General features: G+C 35.9%; 2 protein-coding genes across 3 annotated transcripts; one reads left to right on the plus strand and one right to left on the minus strand.

Moving 5' to 3' along the window:
* On the plus strand, positions 1 to 13,655 carry LOC8283050 (5'-3' exoribonuclease 3). 2 transcript variants are annotated; one of them, XM_048370096.1, is made up of 23 exons: positions 1 to 332; positions 440 to 545; positions 670 to 746; positions 834 to 1,016; positions 1,317 to 1,436; positions 1,531 to 1,593; positions 1,716 to 1,898; positions 3,329 to 3,493; positions 4,064 to 4,141; positions 4,690 to 4,767; positions 4,947 to 5,069; positions 5,201 to 5,266; positions 5,368 to 5,454; positions 5,754 to 5,824; positions 6,218 to 6,346; positions 6,452 to 6,528; positions 6,620 to 6,660; positions 7,138 to 7,212; positions 8,245 to 8,384; positions 9,767 to 9,871; positions 9,953 to 10,028; positions 10,268 to 10,341; positions 10,902 to 13,655. In XM_048370096.1, the coding sequence occupies exons 1-23, from the start codon at positions 129 to 131 to the stop codon at positions 13,132 to 13,134; spliced, it is 4,554 nt and encodes a 1,517-aa protein (XP_048226053.1). In that variant the 5' UTR covers positions 1 to 128; the 3' UTR covers positions 13,135 to 13,655. The 2 variants fall into 2 exon arrangements, with proteins under 2 accessions (XP_048226053.1, XP_015575193.2); XM_015719707.3 differs by having other exon boundaries at positions 443 to 545.
* A 1,158-nt stretch (positions 13,656 to 14,813) lies between these two features.
* On the minus strand, positions 14,814 to 17,826 carry LOC8283051. The gene is made up of 4 exons (XM_002519947.4): positions 17,352 to 17,826; positions 17,213 to 17,248; positions 16,829 to 16,999; positions 14,814 to 15,831 (listed from the first exon to the last, which is right to left on the minus strand). Exons 1-4 carry the CDS (start codon positions 17,640 to 17,642, stop codon positions 15,613 to 15,615), a joined length of 717 nt encoding a protein of 238 aa, XP_002519993.2. The 5' UTR covers positions 17,643 to 17,826; the 3' UTR covers positions 14,814 to 15,612.
* Positions 17,827 to 22,834: the final 5,008 nt, after the last annotated feature.

Raw genomic sequence — 22,834 nt, forward strand, 5'->3', positions numbered from 1 at the left:
TTTCTTTTGAAAAAATCAGGGTTTTTCAAAAACCCTAATGAGAAATCCGTAGCCAGTAAGCAGCCGATAGAACCTGCTCATAGCAGCTAATGCAGTGAACATCAATATAACATCAATATATTGAAAAAATGGGAATTCCATCCTTCTACAAATGGTTAACGGAAAAGTATCCAGACACTGTGGTTGACGTCATTGAAGCTAGACGGAGAATGGGTAACGGCGTTTTGCTACCTATTAACACGGCTCTCCCTAACCCTAATGGTATCGAATTTGATAATCTATATCTTGACATGAACGGAATCATCCACCCTTGCTTTCATCCTTCAGACCTGGTATAAATAAATATGGAACTGTTTCTTTTTTTTTTTTTCGATTAATCATTTGTTATTAATTGATAATTTCATATTATTTTTTTTTCTTTTTGCAATTTGATTGTAAGCAGCCACCTCCTAAAACCTACGAAGAGGTCTTTAGAAATGTATTCATGTACATTGATAAGATCTTCTCCATGGTCAGGCCTCGTAAACTTCTCTTTCTTGGCATTGGTGAGCGAGTCCATACCATTCTTTTTTCTTTTTTGTAATTAGTTTTTGTGTATAATTTTACATTTTGTGTGTTCCTTTATAGAAAAACAACTGTTCTTTTTTGTTTGGTATTGATTATGTATAGATGGTGTTGCTCCGCGAGCTAAGATGAATCAACAAAGGTCTAGGCGTTTTAGGGCCGCTAAAGAGGCAGAGAAGGAAGTGAGTTTTACTACACTGCTTTCATTTTTTTTTTCTATGGAAGAACATTACAAAAAGGTTGAGATTTTGATTTTGAATTTATATTAGGCCTTGAAGATGAAACAGTTCATCGAATTAGAAGGGGAAAATTCTACTAGTTTAAAGGAACCAGCGGTATTAGATTCTAATGTAATCACTCCTGGAACTGAGTTTATGGATTTATTGTCATCAGCACTTCGGTATTACATTCGATTGAGGGTGAACAGGGATTCTGGGTGGCGTGGAATAAAGGTAACTCTTTGTCTGGAAAGTTGGAAAATAAAAGAATTCACTGGAAACTAATTTTTTCCGGCCAATTTTCATGTTGAAACTAAAAGAAATGTAATAATGTATACGGAAAGAAAACATACTTTGAAATACTTTAAATTTGTCAATGGGATGGAAAGAAAATGGAATCACTTTAAATTTGTCAACGGGATTGAATTAAATTCTTGCACAATAATTGCTCAATACATGGGGTCAACCAAATTTTGGATTATAGCTGTCTCTCTCTCTCTTCCTTCTTTTAATGTGTACGTGTGGGTTTATTAGGTCATTCTCTCTGATTCAAATGTACCTGGTGAAGGGGAGCACAAGATAATGTCTTATATTCGTTTGCAAAGAGATCTGCCAGGATATGATCCTAACACACGACATTGCTTGTATGGATTGGTAAAATGTCTTTGCCTGCCTCTGTTCTTTAAGTGAGTTCCGAACTCAATATCAATTGTCTTGTAATGTGTTCTTGGCATGTATGTTTTTGTAGGATGCAGATCTAATTATGCTTGCATTGGCTACTCATGAAGTCCATTTCACAATCTTAAGAGAGGTTTGTGCTCAAAAACAGTGATTAAAGGTTTTTGTTATTCAAATTTATGTGCTCTTCTGGGCAGTTATAATTTTATGAATAGGATATTATGCCTACACTATATCTCTTTGTTTGTAACACAGGACATGTTCAATGGAAATGTTGTTTTTAAGAATTCCTGTATAGGAAGGAAAAATAACAGCTCTTCTAAAAGAGGGAAAAAGCATAAGTTCGTGTGGAATCCACAGAAAAAAGCAAATTCTAAAAAAAAAAAGTGGATGCCTGTTAAGACTCTGGAGGAATATGTCTCACGGCTGAATTTTAAGGTCATTTCTCTTATTTTTTTGGTGTTATGCTTTTATCATCTATGATTTTATGCTTTTTCTCTATGGGTGACACATCCAAATGATTGGTGCCGATATGCCTACTCTATCAAACACTTGCTCTGCAAATATCTGGCAGTTATGGAAATGTCCAACTTGAGTTAGGAATTAGGATGTGATGAAGGAAGGATAATGATTGATCAGTATGCTCATGTTCCTTATATTTGTTTATACTCCCTGATTTGTCTGAGTTACAAATAAAGACTAGAATTTGGGCATACAAAATCATAAGTTTGAAGTGCCCTCTCTCTCTTTACCAACTTCCTCAGACTTATACTTGTTTTCCTCTAAGGTGTCAGGCAAAAATATAGGTATAAATAGAAACTGAAATAGAGAATACAAAGAAACATGATGATAAAATAAGCGAAATAACAATTACAGAATTGAATATTGAAATCAATAATAGATCTGAAGCTCGTGTATAGAACATATTTGTCCCACCATAGTGTTAGAGGAAAGTGCAATGTTTGTCTTTCAGGATACAATAGATATCTGACGAACAGAAACTAGTGTTTACGGCAAACTGAATATCATATAATCTCTATCATACCAAAGACTGAACTAAATAAATCTGATATTATCTTCTTTGTTTATTTCAAGCGAGGGAGAGTTATATTAATAGAGGGACTGAAGAGAAAGGATGAGATGTCAGTGATAAATGGTGTATTAGTCTCTAATGCTACAAAAGTTATCCACAAGTTGAGGACTAAATTAAATTTAAATGATCTTTACAACATATTAATTCTGTATTTGAATTTTGAAAAAATAATAGAAATATTAGCAAAACTGGAAATCCCATGCGGGTAAGGAGGGATGCGATATACTAGCTTACCCATGAATAGTTTGGAGCATGTAAATATATTATTTCGAAGTCCTCTAGGAGGAGAATCTGAATCCATCCTCACCTTTCACTGACATGGAGTGGGCTCTAGTCAAAATGAAGCCTCTAAATGCTATTAATTTTGCCATTTTCCCAACATAAGGTAGGTGGCTCCTACCACTTTCGTTGATCTTGATATTTTCTTTTGTTTCTTTGGTTAATCTGGCATGATTTGGATGGTATGATATTATTCTTTCTGTAGGTGTTCAAGTTTATGACATTTATTTCTCTATCTTGTTGATTGTACTCCTGTTTACGGGTTGCAATATGGAGAATGTTAGCTGGATCTGCTTGGGGTTTTCTAAGTTGTACAAACTTGATGACCAGCAAAGTGTGCTATTATATTGTGGCATCAATTGACTTTATGTTGTCTATTTAATTTGAGCTAGATATCCTATCCAGTTAACCTAATGAATTTACTGTGTCTGGAGATGAATATGCATTGACCTATTAGTTTCACCAAATTAACTTTTTTAATTGTCTTCTGTTACAGTTTTTATACATTTGGGCATTGAGAGAGCATTTGGAGTATGACATGAGAATTCCGAACTTGGCATTGCAGACAGACTTGGAGCGCTTGATTGATGATTTTATCTTCATGTGTTTGTTTGTTGGAAATGATTTCCTGCCACACATACCGACACTAGAAATATCTCAGGTGGGCATCTCCCATCCCACCCTGAATAATAAGAATACAACTACCTGTACCCTACCTGATACATAAACATCATATGTAGCATTGCACATTGGACTTAAGGATTGCAATGGGTCGGGTATTGCCAGTTTTGATATTACCTGTATCCTACCTGTCTTGATTAGAGATGGCTGTAGTCAGGTTTTAACTGATTATTTTCTGAAAAAGACTCTGAAATTAAACTTCTATATAACAATATATACGTACTATTTATGTATAAAAGAGTATATGTATTATGTCTAACTATCTAGAATTATAAAAATGATATCCAATTTCAGTATTTAAGTGAACATGTTTCTCTGCCAATGCCCACAAGGTCACATGTTTGACTTCTTATGACCATGCTGGATAGCAAACTCACATCTGTTTTCATGGATTTCAATAGATCCTTAGATTGTAAGTTTTATTCTCATTTTGTATTCCTATCCGTACAAGATTGTAAGTTTATATACTGATGTTGTATTTTCTATCTGTAATCTTACATATTTCTATGTATTGGTTGTGAATTTAATTCTTTCATTTCTGATTTTGAAGGGGGCTATTGATTTGCTTATGAAGGTGTACAGAAAGGAATTTCGTCGAATGGGTGGTTACTTGACAAATTCTTTTGAGGTGAATAACTCAATTTGTTGATTTATATCTCTTGTATAACATGTTGACACAGGCAAAATGTATCAGGGTAGTGGCTAGGGACAGAGTGTGGTGAAGGTCATTTTAATGCTCTGTTTTAGTAACATAGGAAATTAATTTTTTTTTTTCATGGTCATTATTTTATACCTTTAGGCTTTAGCTCAGTTAATTCTAAATCCCAAATTATATCATAAACAACTGCACATTTGAGATTAGTACAAGAGCCTCCAGATGCATTTGGCCTAATGAATCTGTAGTGTGATGTCATCTATAAAAGTGAACTCTGAGTGTTTTCCTTTTCTTCTGAGTAATAATTCTTGCTGAATAGCAATATAATTTCAGAATCCAAATTATACAGGAAGCTTACCAGGGAAAATTGAAGAATTGTAAAAAGTAAAGGACAAGTAGAAATCATAACTTGTTAAAAAAATTTAGTAGAACTATGAAAGGTACAAAGTTTTAAAGTAAATAACACTACTTTCAATTCAGCTTGTTCACTATCTCAATTGTATCTTCTCATTTATTTTTAGTTAGATTTGACGCGTGTGGAGCATTTTATACAAGCTGTTGGTTTGCATGATGATGCAATATTTAGGCAACATATCCAGGTACATTCTGTGACTTAATTTGTTGCTCCTCTGTAACTTAATTATAATTTCTGGTATATCTGTTATAGTATTTGCTATTTTCATAGTAATAAGCAGTATTGTAGCCTAACGACAATGGGAGTAGGCTTGATATATAGGATCTTGAGATATCATGTCTAGTATTCTTCATTGTTGCTCAGAAACTAAAAGAGAAAAGTGCACGCAAAGAAGAACGGTCTTCAAAAAGGAAGCTTGAAAAACTGCTGCAGAATGATCCCCATGCAGAGTCCATAAGTGGTGGTTCTTCTCTTCTGATGGAAAAAGTAAGTCTGTTAATTTCCAGAAAATGAGAATTTTGAGGTCATGTTCAAAATCTCAAATGTTGAATTTGGTGTCATAGCGTGTCGAAAATGTTTCTAACAAGGAACTGGGATTTTTATGAATACATCGCTAGGCAGGAGGCATGAATTTTGACGAACCAATCCACCATTTATCCGCTGGCATTGATACTGGTGACAAGGTTTGTTATCAAGTTTGTGCATATCTTGACTTTAGCATGCAAGGTAAAAGGTTTCATGACTATCCTATTGAAACTCTTTATGCTTTGGGCACATTCAACAGGAAGAAGATGATTGGAAAGAAAGATACTATGCAAAAAAATTTAAGGCCAAGACAAAAGATGAGCAGGAGAGTATTCGAAGAGATGTGGTGAGGAAATGTGCTTATAGTTTTCTCGCTTCTGATCTATATGGCTTGTATGTTTTCTTTAGTGCTCGGATAATTTCCTCATCATTTACAAGTCCATGAGTGAAAAATTTGCTTGGTTAGTGTGACATCTGAAAAATGAATCTACAATAACATCATTTGGCCGCTTTTAAAAGCTTGTGTGGTGTTTAGATAAGATATCTTCTTCCTACAGAAGTGTTCATTCTGATTGATAGGCTTTTGAGTTATTTGTTATTGAGTAGGTTATAGGATATTAAATCATCTGTCACAATTTGATGCAGGTTATTAAATATATGGAAGGGCTTTGTTGGGTCATGAGATACTACTATGAAGGAGTCTGCTCTTGGCAGTGGTATGTGCTCCTTTTCTGCTTGTTGTCATGTCACCAAACTCTGAAAATATTCTGACAACTGAACTGATAGGTCAAGGGAACAAAACTTATGATTGGATTTTAAGTAGCTGGGTCAAGAGCTATGCTGTTTTTGAGTCATTCTTTTATTTCCATTCGTTTGAAAACTGAAATAGAAAACATCAGAAATGGCTTTTACCTGTTTCTTAAAATTTTTAATCTTTTCTGGAGGAGTCTTTAGAGACAGCTTTCTTTATAACCACTTTGGGAATGAACAATTTATTTTGCTGTAATGCTTATATATATATATTAATGAAATACACCTAGGTATTTTCCATGACATTTAAATTGGATAGCTATTAATTTTTTTTATTATTATTATTATTTTCTGTGTAGGTTCTACCCTTATCATTATGCACCATTTGCTTCAGATTTTTATGGTCTTGATGACTTAAAGATTCAGTTCACCCTAGGAGTACCTTTCAAGCCAATGGATCAATTAATGGGCGTATTACCTGCTGCAAGGTTGATAGGAACATTTTCCTTTTGATTTTACCAGTTTCTTTGTGATTTTTATTTTTGTGCATATGTGTGGAGTAATCAGGCATGGCTTGTATGGTGCGCATGCAGTGCACATGCCCTTCCTATGTTTTACAGGAAACTGATGACAGATGAATCATCTCCTATATTGGATTTTTATCCTTCAGGTACAATTGTTATCAAGGAATTGTTTCTTTTGCATTGACATGGTCAATATTTTTTTTTGGTTAGCTTTATCTGATCATTAAATTTTGGCAGATTTTGAGCTTGATATGAATGGAAAACGTCGGAAATGGCAGGTAGTTGTTGCTTCTGAATTCATCTGTGAACTAGGGAAAACCATTAATTTTGTTTTCTTATGATTAAAATGTGGGCTAAATGCATACATATGAGTGAAGTTTTACTGTATATAGACCACTATGTTTTTGCATAGATAACTGATCTTGTTACTAAATCTCAATACAGTTGCTAAACTTTAATTTCTACTAGTAAAGTCAAACAAATTTTATTTGTGTTTTTTGCCAAAATTTGATAGGACTTCAGTCATGACCACTATTTAAATTTTTCTAATATAGTTTTACAATTAGAATGAGGTAACAGGATTTTTTAAGTCAGTACAATAAAATTTTGGCTAAATCTCTGTTCGATTGCCAGGCTTATCTGTAAATTACCATTAGTGCTTAGGTCTCTGACCATTTAATTAACCCTTTTCCATATATGTCGCTAGCATGTATAATGTCCTTGTGGATGACATATTAATTTCTTCTCATTTCCAGGCTATCTGTAAATTACCATTCATTGATGAGTCCCGTCTTCTTTCAGAGATTACAAAAGTGGAGCACACATTGACGGTAATAATGTTACTTAGAGTTCAGTGCAGGTCCTTGGTGCATCTTTGCTTGTGAGTGACTATGTGTTCATACATGTTTTATAAGTTTTCAAGATGGATAGTATTGCTTTATTAAATATACACCAAATGGCCACCAATGGACACATTAACAATAATCTGCTATTGGACAAAATGAAGAGACTTATGTGAGGAAATATGTGATAGACTTGCAGTTGCCGGTATGGACACAATAAAACATGATCTAAACACAACACAAAGTTATAAAGTTCTTGGTCAGGTATGTGACCAAATACGTGATAGATTTATAAGATTCAGTACTGGACACAATAGAACATGATCCAAACACCACACAAAGTTGTAGAGTTCTGATCTCTTTTGTGTTGTTACAGCATCAACATGATTTTGATAATTATAATATATCCTAGTGTCTCATGGCTTTATATGGCTACGTGAAAATTTAAATTAACATATTTATGACATTGTTAACTCCGAAAGCAAAATACCGCTTATGTAACCCTTTCTTTGTCTGTTTGTGTCTCTCTCTGTCTCGATATATGTATACACACATACACACACATATGCACATAATTCTAAGATATGTCAAACTTAAACTTGTCTTTTTCAGGAAATTGAATGTAAATAGAAAGAGAGAAACTATATATATTATTTTTGGTGGGTCTTATCGATTTTAATACAGGCTCCAGGTGGTGGTTGTGTTACTTGTTTGATAAAGTGAACTGTGTGTTTGGGTTTTTGATACATAATTAAATATGCTATCTGTGTTGTTCCAACTCTTCAAAATGATAAGAACATAAAACACTAGCCCAAGTTGCCATCACTAGGTAAAGTAACTTTTGTACTCCTTTACATCCATTTGTCACACTTATTCGCTATTTGGTGAATAGGCATGTCTTCAGGTGTTGTCCTTGTCATACAGAATTTGTGTAAATAGAAATAGTATGCACTCACATTACTATGCTATATTTCTGCTCATGTGAATTTCCTATTTAAAATATTTTTCCATCTTTACCAGGACGATGAGAGACGGAGAAACAGTCTGGGGTCAAATTTCCTATTTGTTCATATTTCGCATCCTCTGGCGGATATGATAATTTATTTCTTTAAGCAGAATCGTGATCCTAATGTGTTACTGAAAATTGATCCAGAACTCAGGTGTGTAATTTTAGCCAGATGAAAGTTATTTGCATCATCCTTTAAACATACTCCCTCCTTCCCAAAAAGATAGTCCACTTTCAATTTATACGTAAATTAAGAAATGGAAGTTTTATTAGTTATTATCATTAATTTTTATTGTTTATTTCTCTAAAACACCCTTATTAAGTTTACTAGAAATTACTTTTTCAAAGTATAAAATGTGAAATTAATTGCATGTTATGATATCTACATTCATTAGTGAAGGTATTTTTGACAATTACTTAATAAACTAACAATTATAGAAAGGAAAGTGGACTATTGTTTGGAACGGACTAAAAAGGAAAAGAGGACTTTCATTTTGGGACAAAGGGTGTATCTTGTTTCTGGAAGTCTTTATTTTTGCCATCAGCATCGTCATGATTAATTGCCCCATTAACTCCTATCCAATTCCATGCCCATAGGAGATGGATATTCTCACAATATTCATTAACAAATTGTTTAAAAATGATTACATAGAACTATATTGTTTAGGGGTTTAGCCTTTTTTAGTCGACTAGTCCTTGAAGTTTCAGAGGCTGCTCATGTAAACTTGGGTGGGGATGGGGGTGAGAGGGAGAGAAGGGGTTAACAAGAATGAACAGCCACTTCTTTAATATCCTCCTTCAGTTTTTATGGCGCATAGAGAGTGATGGTGTGGCCTAGTAGGATAACCAATGGGTTCTTAGAACTAAAAATTTGAAATCAATAGGACCGGATTGATTAACCTTTTCTTTTTCATTCTTTTTTGTTTTTCTTATTTAAATTTCCTTGGATCCAATGGATTTTGGATTTTTTTTTTCAACCCTTATCTTACAACTGTACCCATACTTCATTAGTTGCATACTTCCCTTGCTGAACAATGTGACTATTGTGTCACAAGGCCTCTGGCATTTTTCTGTTGACTTCTTTGATGCAATATGCAAACATTCATTTAATACAATGTTTTGGTCCTTATGGTTAAAAGATAAGTCAAGAAATTAGATCCTTAAGTTTCTGTGTAGTGATATTTTTTCTCTTTCCCATCGCTTGACCTGGTAATTGAGAATGAATATTATTATTCTTAACTTCATTGAATATTATTATTCTTAACTTCCTCAGTTGTTTGATGTATAGTGCTGTAACTTTATTCAAACTTCTCTTGTTCCACCAATTGTTACATTCATTTTACTTCAGTGCCTACAGTTACTGGAATTTCTGATTGTGTTTTTATTCCCTGGACTTGCTGCTTTTTATTTTGAAATTAGTAGTTGATTGGAGAATTGATTGCTATGCTATGGAAATTATCATTTGAGATTATTCAATTGCCACTGTATTTTAATTTGTGTTACTGACTAGAATCTGTTGTAAAAAAAAAAAAAAAGTGGTGGAATGAATGGATTTGTTTACATTTCTGATAATGCTGTCTGCCCTGAGGAAGTGTCTTCACCAATTGATGGCATGCGGATGATTGCACACAACAGAGTCATGTAAGTTTCTGTTTAGTGTTTCTGCCCTGCAGATTATTCTCTTGAATCTTATTACGGTGTCTTCTTCATATGTTTTTGTAGATCTGTGTCATATAGATACCCTCTGTTTCATTATCACATCTCAAGGCTACCACAAGGGGTGATCTTGCCTGGCAAGGTAATAGTCATTTATTAGTCTCGTACTTTTCGGAATTAAAATAAATCAAAAGGAATTGGAGAAAAAAAAGGATACCGTCCGCCGCCAGAAACACTTTTTCTCTAGTGTTCTTATGGGTGGATGGAATCTTCTTTAACAGTAGCGTTGTTGTGGCCATCATATACAATGATTTATATTCTCCGTTTGCAGTGATTTAAGCTTTCCTTGTATATTTAACTTGCTATTTTTTCAACTGCCAGTCTGTGTGCGAACAGGACATTTCACCACTGCTACAGCATGAGAAAGTTGTTCCCGCAGGTGTATCTTCTAGAAGGTAATGGCTTTAACGATACAAAAAGGTCTTGGATAAGTAGATAGAAACTCTATTGGTGTGCATTTTCTTTTTGATGTTTTCTGAGTTTAGTTCATGTCTTCAATTTTTTACTTTATCCTAATGACCATGGTAGATAAGGAAATTGAGATTGAGTTTAGTAACTTGCTATACAAGTTGATGCCTGTATACTTACCTCCATCTGCTACATGTACCCTAGTCCTCTTACTTGAGTTAGCATGTTGGTATTATCATTACCATGTGTCAATTTAGTTTACCCAAGTCGTCTTCTTTTTAAAAAAAAAATAAAAAAAAATTGAGATGTCCAGCCTCAAGTTTATTTTGTGACACATTGCTTTTTTTGTTTGTTGCCTCTTTGGGCTTAACTTAGGTGGAGAGTGGGATGCTGGGGCTTCATGTAGATATATAAGTTTGTGCAGTTAGGGTTGGAATTCCGCTTGCTGATATATATTGAATTTTGTAAATTCTTCTATTGAGTACTTTCTGTATTGCTTGCTTTTATTTGCTAAATGGTTTTCTTTTTTTGTTTTCTTTTCCGTTAGGCCAATCCCCAGGTCTGTTTCAGGCACGCATCTTGCGAATTTGGCTCATCGACTTGTGTCTTCCTGTACTCCTATCAAACAAGACGATAACCTAGGATATAAGGGACCTAATATCCTTGTAGATACATGTAATTGGGGGGGAATCAGCACAACATTGAACTCCAGGAAAAGAAAACGGAGCAGAAACAAAAAAATCACCATCGATGACGGATATGAGGGAAGCAGAATGAGAGAAGGTGAATGCATCCCACAAAACTTGAAGCAGTGCATTCCCCTTGAACACACAGATGGTAACTGCAATCCTTGTGCAGTGAAGGAAAGAAAAGCAGAAATTCGATCTGCAAAGCGGAAAAGGAGAAAACAGAGAATGAAGTTGAAGAAAATTAAAGAGGGTGAAGGTTTTGGTGTCCTAGATAAGAATGTTGTGCAGATGAAACACTGCATTCATAGACAAGGTGCGGGTAATAATAGTGAGAATATGTGTAGCTGCATCAATATTGAGAGACTGGAGAATTGTTTTATTAGCGGGAAGAAGCAAGGTGATGATGCTCATGCAGGTGCTCCAGGGATACTGGAAATAGAGACACAGGTGAAATCTAAGAAAAGAAAACGAATGTCTGGCAAAAGCAAACAGATTGACATTGATGATAGTCATGCTTCTAAGGGACAAATAGGAAGTGCTGCTGGATTCCTGGAAAGTACAAGTGCTTTCCCAAGCAACAATGTCCAGAAAGTGGAGAATTCTGGTCGTATGGAGCAGCAGGTAGATGGCAATATTGAGAAACAAAGTAATCTCAGTGGTGCTGAAAATGGCAGTCTTGAGAAATTAGGGAATGGCTTTTACAAGAAACAGGGAGAAGGCTGTGTTTTCCATATGGGCACAAATGAACTGGGGAAGCAAGCACAAATCAAACCCAAAAGGAAGAAGAGGAGATCGAAGGGGAGAACTGTCTTGAACAACAATCTTGAGAAACTGGCTTCTGGTTGTCTGAGCATGATGTCAAACCATGTAGGTGCTAATGAACTTGAGGATATGGGCACAGACAAACTGGAAAAGCAAGCACAAATAAAACCCAAAAGGAAGAAACGGAGATCGAAAGGAGGATGTGTCCTGAACAACAATCTTGAGAAGTTGGAGTCCGGTGGTCTTAGCAAGCAGGTTGAACATGATGGTAACCAGGTCGGTGCAAATGAACTCATGGATATGGGCACGAATGAAGCACAGATAAAACCCAAAAGGAAGAAACGGAAATTGAAGGGGAGAAGTCTCCTGAATAACAATGTTGAGAAGTTGAATCTTGAGAAATTGGAGTCTGGTAGCCTGAGCAAGCAGGCGGAACATGAAGGTAACCATGTAGTTGCGAATGAACTCGTGCATATGGGCACAAATGAACTGAAAAAGCAAGCACGACTTAAATCCAAAAGGAAGAAACAGAGATTGAAACAGAGATTGAAACGCAAAAATAACCTGCACAACAATCTTGAGAAATTGAAGGCTGGTGATCTGAGCAATCAGGCGGGATATGATGATAACCATGACGGTAACCGTGTAGGTGATAGTGACTTTGTGGTTCAATCTGAGGGAAAGAGAGAGGGAGAATTTGATGGTGTCCCAAAGACTCTTGAGAAAGTTGGGAGTAATGCTGTTGAGAAACAACTAGGTGGTGATGATCATGCTGGTCTAGGTGCGAATGAACTCGTGCATATAGATATAAATGAACTTGAAAAGGAAGCACAAATTAAACCCAAAAGGAAGAGACGGAGATTGAAACGCAAAAATGACCTGCACAACAATCTTGAGAAATTGAAGGCTGGTGATCTGAGCAATCAGGCGGGATATGATGATAACCATGACGGTAACTGTGTAGGTGAAAGTGACTTTGTGGTTCAATCTGAGGGAAAGAGAGAGGGAGAATTTGATAGTGTCCCAAAGACTCTTGAGAAAGTTGGGAGTAATGCTGTTGGGAAACAATTAGGTGGTGATGATCATGCTGGTCTAGGTGCGAATGAACTCGTGCATATAGGTACAAATGAACTTGAAAAGGAAGCACAAATGAAAACCAAAAGGAAGAAACAGAGATTGAAACACAAAAATAACCTGCACAACAATCTTGAGAAATTAAAGGCTGGTGATCTGAGCAAGCAGGCGGGATATGATGATAACCATGACAGTAACCGTGTAGGTGAAAGTGACATTGTAGTCCAATCTGAGGGAAAGAGAGGGAGAATTTGATAGAGTCCCAAAAACTCCTGAGAAAGTTGGGAGTAATGTTGTTGGGAAACAGTTAGGTGGTGATGATCATGCTGGTCTAGGTGCTGCAGCAGAAATGAATCCAGTAAAAGGAGAAGGATTGACGAAGATTGTCACCCCATAGATGCGACATTAATGGATATGAAGCACTAATTCTTTAGCATTCTTGGTGAATGTATCAATAATAGAGAAATTTTGCATTCTAAGACGAACAGCATGAAGCTGATGCCATCACATTGTTGATATTGAGGTGATGAATTTTTCTAGTCAGTGAAGGCGATCCCATTTGTTATGATGTTGAGAAATTGAGAATCAAACTGATTCTGGAATTGATAGGCGCCACATTTATAGTACAATAGTAGAGAGTCATGGCGAAGAAAGTTAGATCTCGAGCTGCAATTTAATTTATGGGGATTTTTGTTTTTAAATTTTGATAGTGCGAGTCCATGTTGGAGGTTTCTGATTGCAGATTTGCAGGGAAATTTTATTGATTCAGTTGGTAAGAGTCTTGTTTTTGTTCTTTATTCATTAGTGAAGGAAAAACAGGAAACAAAGGTGGTGCATTAGCAGCTGCATGGGCTGTGGAAAACTCGAATGAAATTTGCAAGTTCATTGCATTTTCCAAAATCATGGTAATTGTCTAGAAAGAAACAGATGTTTCCGTCTCAATCTGATCCAAGTTTTTCAGTACTAGGGAAGAACCGGTAGTCGAGAATTTAGAGAGGAAAAGATAAATTTTTATAAATTGCATTCTACAATATTCCTCAATACTTATATAGCCAATGATTGGCAATAAGGACAAAAGGACAGCTGTCATAGCAACTGGATTTTAGCAGAATAACGGTCAAAAGAACTAACTGAGTAAAGAACAAATATCCCTAACTAATTCTATTCCTTCCCTTCAATAGGCACAAGCTTGGCCTTTCTCCCCAGCATACCACTCATCATATTCAGGACTCCTCCTGCAGTACAACTCAGGAAATTGTTGTGTTAAATCCTCCCAAGTTGCATCCTCTGCAAACATATCAGACCATCTGACTAGGATTTGGTCAATCTTTTGTTTCTTCCTTAGAACCTCTTTGCTGGTGCCAATTTGAATTCACCATTTTGATGGATTGAAGAAAGCTCTATTTTAGCTATCACGTTTTTTTCCCTATGAACTTTTTAAACAATGAAAGAAGAAGAACGAGGGAAGAGCTGGTAGTCCAGAATTTAGAGAGGAAAAAATAGATTTTCATTAATTGTATTGACATAAATCTTTACAATATTTTTTAATTTTTTTTTTTTAAGAACGTTCCATACGAAGACGCTAATCCACATATCGATTTTATAGATATTTTTTGATAAATTCGATTGTTTGGATTTCGGATTTGATTTTTTTTTTTTCTCTTCACCATTCTCATAGAGGGAGAGCTCAACATCTTTATAATGGATGACCATAAAGTTCCTATTAGAAAAAGGGATCACCGCCGATAAAAAATGACTAGTGATGGATTAAAAAATAAAAATTTAATAAGATCAAGAAAAAAAAAAGAGGAGAAGCGCTGAGATTTTAGAGATAGAATTAAAGAGACTTTTTAGAATACCAGTTTTTTAGAAAGTAAAATAATGATAAAAAAAAGGAAAATTAGAATATTCCTCAATATTGACAAAGCCAATGATTGACAATAAGAATAAATGGACAGTTGTCATAGCAGCTGTATTTTAGCATAATAACAAGAATCTAAAGACAAAAATGCAAATGGGCAAAATAACTAACTGACTGAAGTACAAATATGCACAATTAATTCTATTCCTTCCCTTCAATAGGCACAAGCTTGGCCTCTCTCCCCAGCATACCACTCACCATATTCACGACGACTCCTGCAGTAGCTAAGATCATGACAACTTCTCATTCTTTTTTATGAGATATTTGCAAAACAAACCTCTTTGGGGTCCATTTTCATTCTTGATGCCACCGATGAGCCTACTATGACTGTTTTCAATCTAGTATTGCCGTATAAGAGAACTGTCTTGCTGGGTGGAATATCTTTGAAGGATATCTTTCCCCGCAAATGCCTGGCCTGTTCCTTTGCGGTACCCCCCAATATTTCATAAAAAAAATAGCTTTGTAAAGCTTACATCTATCAAGATTGAAGAGATGCCTTTAAGGACAACTTAGTGTTATGCCTCTTGCTCTGCTCCTAGAATTGATCAGACAAAGATGTAGACTAATTTAAAGCAAATTAACTTAAAATAGAGACATAAACTAATTGAGAAGATTTTAGATCAGGGCGCCCGTCGGTCACATAGGACCAAATGGCAGCCCTAAGATTGGAAAGTAAAGGAGAGAGCAGTGAGAGAGACGGCGCTCCTGGTTGTTGATTTCACCAAATAAACATTAGTCTGCATATGCATTTGAAAATTAGAATGTTGCTTGATAATATGTGTGCTCTTGATCATTGCTTAGCCTTTTCTATTTCATTTTCCCCATCTTGGAAGAATAAGCAAACCACCAGTTGTTAAACACAATGAAGCTACTATTGAGACAACAAGTGCGAATGCATAAGCAAGATTTGGAAACTTGAAATAGTTTTGGATCTTCTTCAGGCCCCTGTCAAAAAATGGCGCTACTGCGGCTGCTCCAGCTACTCGAAATGGCCTTGTGATGTTGTTCCCAGTCCACATCAAGATCACAATCTGAGAGTTTCAAGTAGGCTGTGAGCAATAAAAGATGAAAGAAGATGGCTGCTCCTCTCCCTTCCTCTTCTGAGAAAATGAGAATCATTGCGGAACCGAAGGGAACTATATACTACTAGACATGAAGAAATATCATTCATTGCATACAAATGATAGAGCAACAATTTCTGCAACATTTTCCATCATGATGGTCAGAAAACTTGTTACAACTTACAACAATGGTCATAATACTTTTACCAATATATTGGAGCTAGCTCTCAGACCTGTTTCAACTATTTCAGAAGCTACTGGGAAAAAAGAAGATATATGTCTTTTGAATTATTGAACATAGCAACTCACAGTAAGAACCAGGATAGTAAACAAGAGATCAGCAGGCTAACCTTACCGTGCAGAAACCCCTTCAACACCAAGGTAACGCATTCCCAATCTTAAATCAAGCAATGAACTAGGCTACTTGGTCATAACAAAGGAGAGATCAGAACACTAACCTTACCACACAAAATCCCCTTTCAGCCCACATTTCCCTAGTTAGTCATAGCAATGAACTAGAGTGTAATGCATTATATAAGGAAATTTAACCCCTTTGGTGGATTGGGATTTACCACTGTATTTGTCTCATATGAGTAGTAATAGGATACACTGGACTCCATCTTCATCTGCCTCATCCTTTTTGTTCCTAATGGTTTATGATTCATAATGACCGAGGAAACAGAAAACCAAGCCAACATGCGCTCAGAATTATAACAAGTAGCAAGAAGAGGGCAAAACCATTGCCAAGTCTAGGAGATGTCTGAACACAATGCCACTTAAGAACCATTCAGGTATTAAGGAAAGGAACCAACAAAGTAGATATAAGGACCATATTCAACATTAAAAATCAGGCAATAAATAAGAGAAAAGATCCAGGCCTTGGGAAAAAACTCCATTTCCTTTCTCATAGCATTGAAATTAAACAGAAGTATATTAAAGCGCTTGTATGAGAATTAAGCAATCTTACCCCTAAAAGTGCTTGTAGATTGGCTGCAGGATTCTTTCCTGTACTCTTCTCATAGCCAAGGAACGCCAACACAAAGAAAGTTGTATATGTAATCGCATCAAACAAACCATAAGCAAGCACAGCTGCAAGCCCAAGCTTTGCAAGTTTTGAACTCATTTCCGCAGAATTAGCCTGATATAAACGCAAACACAATCTTATATCTAAAAGGGCCTCCTCTATTTTCTTTACCGTGTTCGTTTTCCTCCAATAATTACCATAAAATTATTGCCTTTTTCTTGAAGAATGTTCAATAAGAGCAACGAAGAATTCCAAATTTCTGTTAGATCTCACATTTTATAGCATATTAACAATGCTAGAGGTAGAAGCTAAGGATTAGAATCTCACCTTCCAGTTACTCCAGAACCCTTTACTATGCTGATTCTATCCAAAAAAAGAAAAAAGAAAATATATGACATAGCATACATTAAATAAGCATTACAAACAGGCAGACGGCGGTTATTTATACAGAAAGAGAGAGCAACACCTGTGATTGCTGGTGTTGAGAAAGACTATCTCCAGCTCCAGCAGCTTCTTGATTGAAACAGCAGTTGAGAGAGAGAAGGGTTGCTTTGGGTTTGAAATAGTTTGGGAAGTGACTTCCAATTACATGCTTATCATGATAATGTACAACAGACATCCAATCATAAGACAATAAAGAGGAGACAGTAGCAGTGAAAGTTTTATTCTTTATGTTTATGGAGCTGGAATTACGGGTAAAGAGCAGTTGGGTACACGGAGTACTCCACGGAAGAGATAAGGAAGTAGCTGTCTGCATCTTCACATCTGTCCGCTTTGCAAATCAACTTTCCCTTTTCATGAAATAGCTAATTCCTTAAGCTTAGGACTTAAGAGTTTACCAAGTCATGCATGCCGTTACTTGGTCTTTCAATTCTGTTTAATAAACCCTTTTGTTCACGGATTAGTTTAGAGTTTGTTTTTCAATTAAACACGTTTGCTGCTTCTTAGGATTTTTTGTTGAATGTATGGCTATATAAGCCAAGGTTGTTGAATAAAATATATATACTTTTCTCATTTTAAATTCAGTTGTTTAGTACTGAGTTACATACTGTTCTTAACATTATCAATTGGTATCAGAGCCTTATTAAGGCCCGAATGAAAAAAAAAAAAAGGAGAGAGAAAAGCTGCAGCTTTTAAGAAATGGGTGAAGAGAATATGAAACTCCCTCACTTCGACGGTCATTATAACCAATGGAGCGAGTTGATGGAGAACATGCTGAGAGCCAAAGGACTATGCAGCATAGTGGAAAATGGTTTCGAAGAGCCATATGCTGGAACGTTGCTAACTGAAGCACAGAGGGAGCAGTTTGAAAATGCCAGAGTTCTGGATCACAAGGTAAAGCATTACCTTTATCAAGCTATTGATAGAGTAACCTTTGAGCAGATTCTCGACAGACGTACAACCAAAATCGTGTGGGATTCCATGAAGAGCAAGTTTGGAGGAAATGCTCGTGTGAAGAAGTCACTCCTTTAAAGATTGAGGAGAGACTTTGAGGTGCTAGAGATGAAGTCTAGTGAAAGTATTATTGAATACTTCGTAAGAGTTATGGCAATAACCAACCAAATGAGAAGCAATGGGGAGCAAATGCGAGACTCAAAAGTGGCAGAGAAGGTTCTAAGGACATTCACAAAGAAGTTCACGTATATTGTGGTGTCTATAAAAGAATCTAAAGATATTGAGGATGTCTTAATAGATGAATTACAGAGTTCTCTTGTAGTTCATGAACAAAAATTCAGGCGACATGATCAAGGAGAGGATCAAGCACTAAAAGTGAGCAATGAAGATAGGACAGCAGTTAGGGGCAGAGGAAGGGCAAGTCCGGGAGGCCGAGGAAATGGAAGAAGCAGGCAAGCATTCAACAAAGCAACTGTAGAGTGCTTCAAGTTTCACAACATTATACACTACCAATATGAATGTCCAAAGTGGAACTAACAAGCCTACTATGCGGAGCTAGAGGAGGAAGAGGAACTACTGTTAATGGCATATATTAAGGAACTAGAGGCAAAAAGAAATGATGTGTGGTTCCTGGATTGCAGCTGTTCCAATCATATGAGCGGAGACAAAAGTATGTTTACAAACTTAAATGAAAAATTCAAGCATTCAGTTAAGCTTGGAAACAATACTAGAATGGAAGTAGCCGGAAAAGGAAGTGTCAAGCTACCCTTGAACGGAGTGGTGTCGGTAGTCACTGAGGTCTACTACGTCCCTGAACTTAAGAACAACCTTTTAAGTATAGGATAACTCCAAGAGAAAGGGTTGGCTATTCTGATTCAAGGAGGTATGTGCAAAATTTATCATTCTGAGAAAGGACTATTGATAGAAAGTAAGATGAGTGTCAATAGAATGTTTGTACTCTTAACCAAATCTACACTAAATGCACAAACTGATAATTGCTTGCAATTAAGCTGTGTAAATCTGTCTCAATTATGACATGAGAGATATAGGCACTTAAGCTATAGAGGCTTGAAAATATTTTAAGAGAAGAAGATGGTGAGAGGTTTGCCGCAACTTGAGGACACAAATAAGGCCTGCGTCGATTGCTTTGCAGGGAAGCAACAAAGAAAGGCAATCCCGAAACATAGTACATGGAGAGCAAATGAGGTTTTAGAGCTGATTCATTCAGACATATGTGGACCGATTAGCCCAATCTCCAACAGCGGTAAGAAATATACTTTATGCTTTATTGATGATTTTAGTCGTAAAGCATGGGTATACTTACTTGTTGAAAAATCTAAAGCACAAAGCTACTTTAAGATTTTCAAATGTTTTGTTGAAAAGGAGGCAGGAAAGCAGATTAAGAGCTTCAGGACTGATAGAGGTGGTGAATTCACCTCACATGATTTCAATAATTTCTGTAAGGAGCATGCATGGTATTCGGAAGCAACTCACCACTGCTTTCACACTACAGCAAAACGACGTAGCTGAACGCAAGAATTGGACAGTGATGAACATGGTGAGATTGATGCTCATAGCAAAGAAGGTTCCCAAAACATTTTGGCCAGAAGCTGTAAATTGGACATTTCATGTCCTCAACAGATGCCCTACTTTGGCAGTTAGAGACATGACGCCTTAAGAAGCATGGAATAGAGTAAAGCCTTAAGTGAAGTATTTTCGAGTTTGGGGATGCCTTGCTCATGTACACATACTAGAAGCCAAAATAGGTAAACTTGACAAAGGAAGTTTTATTTGTATATTGTTGAGTTTGAGTGAGGAGTCTAAGGGGTATAGGCTGTTTGATCCCAAAATAAAAAGAGTCATTGTTAGTAAGGATGTTGAGTTTCAAGAAAATAAACAGTGGAAATGGGGAGAGAATTATGAAAAACAAATAGGGGTTGATCTTGTATGGAGTGATGATGAAGATGAGGAGATGATCTGAGTGAGTACGATATAGGTACCACAAATGAGAATAGATTAGAAGAGGAAGGAATTAAAGAGCCTATAAATGTAACTAACAATGCAGGAGCAAAGGAAGGCAGAATTAGAAGACCTCCAATTTATCTTAATGTTTATATCACTCATAATGAACACTCAGAAGATGAGGCTGAGTTGAACATGGCAGAAATTGAAACAAATGATCCATCAACATTCTTGGAAGCAGTGATAAATAAATAATGGAGATTAGCCATGGATTCAGAGATGGATGCAGTCAAAAGAAACCAAACATGGGAGTTAATCGGCTTGCCAAAAGGAGCTAAATGCATTGGAGTCAAATGGATCTACAAGACCAAATTCAATGAACTCAGAGAAGTAGACAAGCTCAAGGCACGATTAGTGGCAAAGGGATACTCTCAAAAGCATCGGGTGGACTACACAGAGGTATATGCACTAATCACAAGAATGGATACGGTGAGGATGATAATTGCCATGGCTGCTTAAAATGGTTGGAAAATTTATCAACTCGATGTCAAATCTGCATTTTTACATGGAGAATTACAAGAGGATGTATATGTGCAACAACCAAAGGGATATGTGATTAAGGGAAGTGAGCAAAAGGTCTACAAGCTGTACAAAGCATTGTACGGTCTAAAACAAGCACCACTGACATGGTTCAGCAGTATCGAGACATACTTTATCTATAAAGGCTTTCAAAAGAGTTAAAATGAACAAACCTTATCCATAAAGAGGAGCAAAGAAGGTAAAGTACTCATTATTAGTGTTTATGTAGATGATCTAATCTATACTAGTAATGATGATGCTTTAATGATGCAAGAGTTCAAAAGTTCTATGCAAAAAGAATTCGACATATTTGATCTTAGAAAGATGAGATTCTTTCTCGGGATAGAAGTGATGCAAACTTCGGATGGTATTCATATCTCACAATATAAGTATGCAACAGAAGTTTTAAGGCGGTTTGGTATGGAAGATTGCAATGTAGTGCATAATCAAATTGTTCCAGGTAGCAAGATGGATAATGATGAAGATGGAGAAAAGGGAGATGAAACACTTTATAAGTAGATTATTGGAAGTCTCATGTACATCACCACCACACGGCCTGACTTGCAATTTGTTGTAAGTTTAATGAGTCGTTACATGTCTAGGCCTACCGAACTGCATTTTCAGGCAGCTAAAAGAGTGTTTAAATACTTGAAGGTAACATTAGACTATGGTATTTAATATAAACGAGGAGTAACTGAACTAAAAGTGTTCACAAATAGTGATTACGTAGGGGACGTTGATAGAAAGAGAAGCACTTCGAGTTATACATTCATGATGAGTGAAGGAGCAGTAGCATGGTCATCAAAGAAGCAAGTAGTGGTCACCCTTTCAACCACAGAGGCAGAGTATATTGCTGCTACTACGTGTGCATGTCAAGTAATCTAGATGAGAATAGCTCTACAAGAACTGGGATATGTATTGGAAGACAACAAAACAACTATTATGTGTGATAACACTTCAGCCATCAAGTTATCCAAGAATCAAGTTTTTCACAAGAGAAGCAAGCACATTGATGTACGACACCACTTCTTGCGAGATCTCTTCAATGATGGAGTTATAAAGATGGAGCATTGTGATACACATGATCAATTGACTGACATCCTTACAAAATCTTTGAGGAAGGACTCATTTCAGAAGCTTCGAACAATGCTTGGTGTATGTCCAGCAGTAGATAAATTAACTTACGAAATTAAATGTAGTTTAAATGAGGGAATGAAATAGTTAATTTCTTAAACTTAGAACTTAAGAGTTTACCAAGTCATGCATGCTGTTACTTGGTCTTTCAATTCTATTTAATAAACCTTTTTATTCCGGAATTAGTTTAGAGTTTGTTTTCCAATTAAACACGTTTGCTGCTTCTTAGGAATTTCTGTTGAATGTATGGCTATATAAGCCAAGGCTGTTGAATAAAATAGATATACTTTTCCTATTTCAAATTCAGTTGTGTAGTATTGAGTTACATAACATTCTCAACATTATCATTTGAGACCCACTAACAGACATCAATTCTTTTTTAGTAACCCTTTGTTTTTTGTTTGAACACCAAATACAAGAAGAGAAAAAAGAAGAAAGTTCAAGGAAATATATATATATATATTTTGGGAAAGGAAATAGTATTTCCAGCTGCTCTTAAAATCACTATTTATTTTCTTTCAAATTGAGAGAAAATTAAGAGAAATAGAACAAACGAGTTGTGATTTCTCTATTTTATCCATCACATGTTAAAAGATATAATTCATTTATTTTCTTTCACTTTCCTCAGCCTCCTTTATCATTCTGTCAATCTCTTCTTAGCTTAGACGCCCTTTTTCATTGGTGATGAATTGAGACTTCTTTGCAATTGATTCTTAACAAACTTGAAAGTGGTGAAATAATTAAATAATTATTCTTTTAACCATAATGAAATACTCAAAGAAAGAGGCCTTTCACTGGAAAAACCATCCCGTTAACATTTAAATGCTGCAGGGACTTAAAAATACCTAAAGAAATATTATGTAAAAATATTGAAGAAAG

This window comes from Ricinus communis, chromosome 10, assembly GCF_019578655.1.
Source record: "Ricinus communis isolate WT05 ecotype wild-type chromosome 10, ASM1957865v1, whole genome shotgun sequence".
Lineage (NCBI taxonomy): Eukaryota > Viridiplantae > Streptophyta > Magnoliopsida > Malpighiales > Euphorbiaceae > Ricinus > Ricinus communis.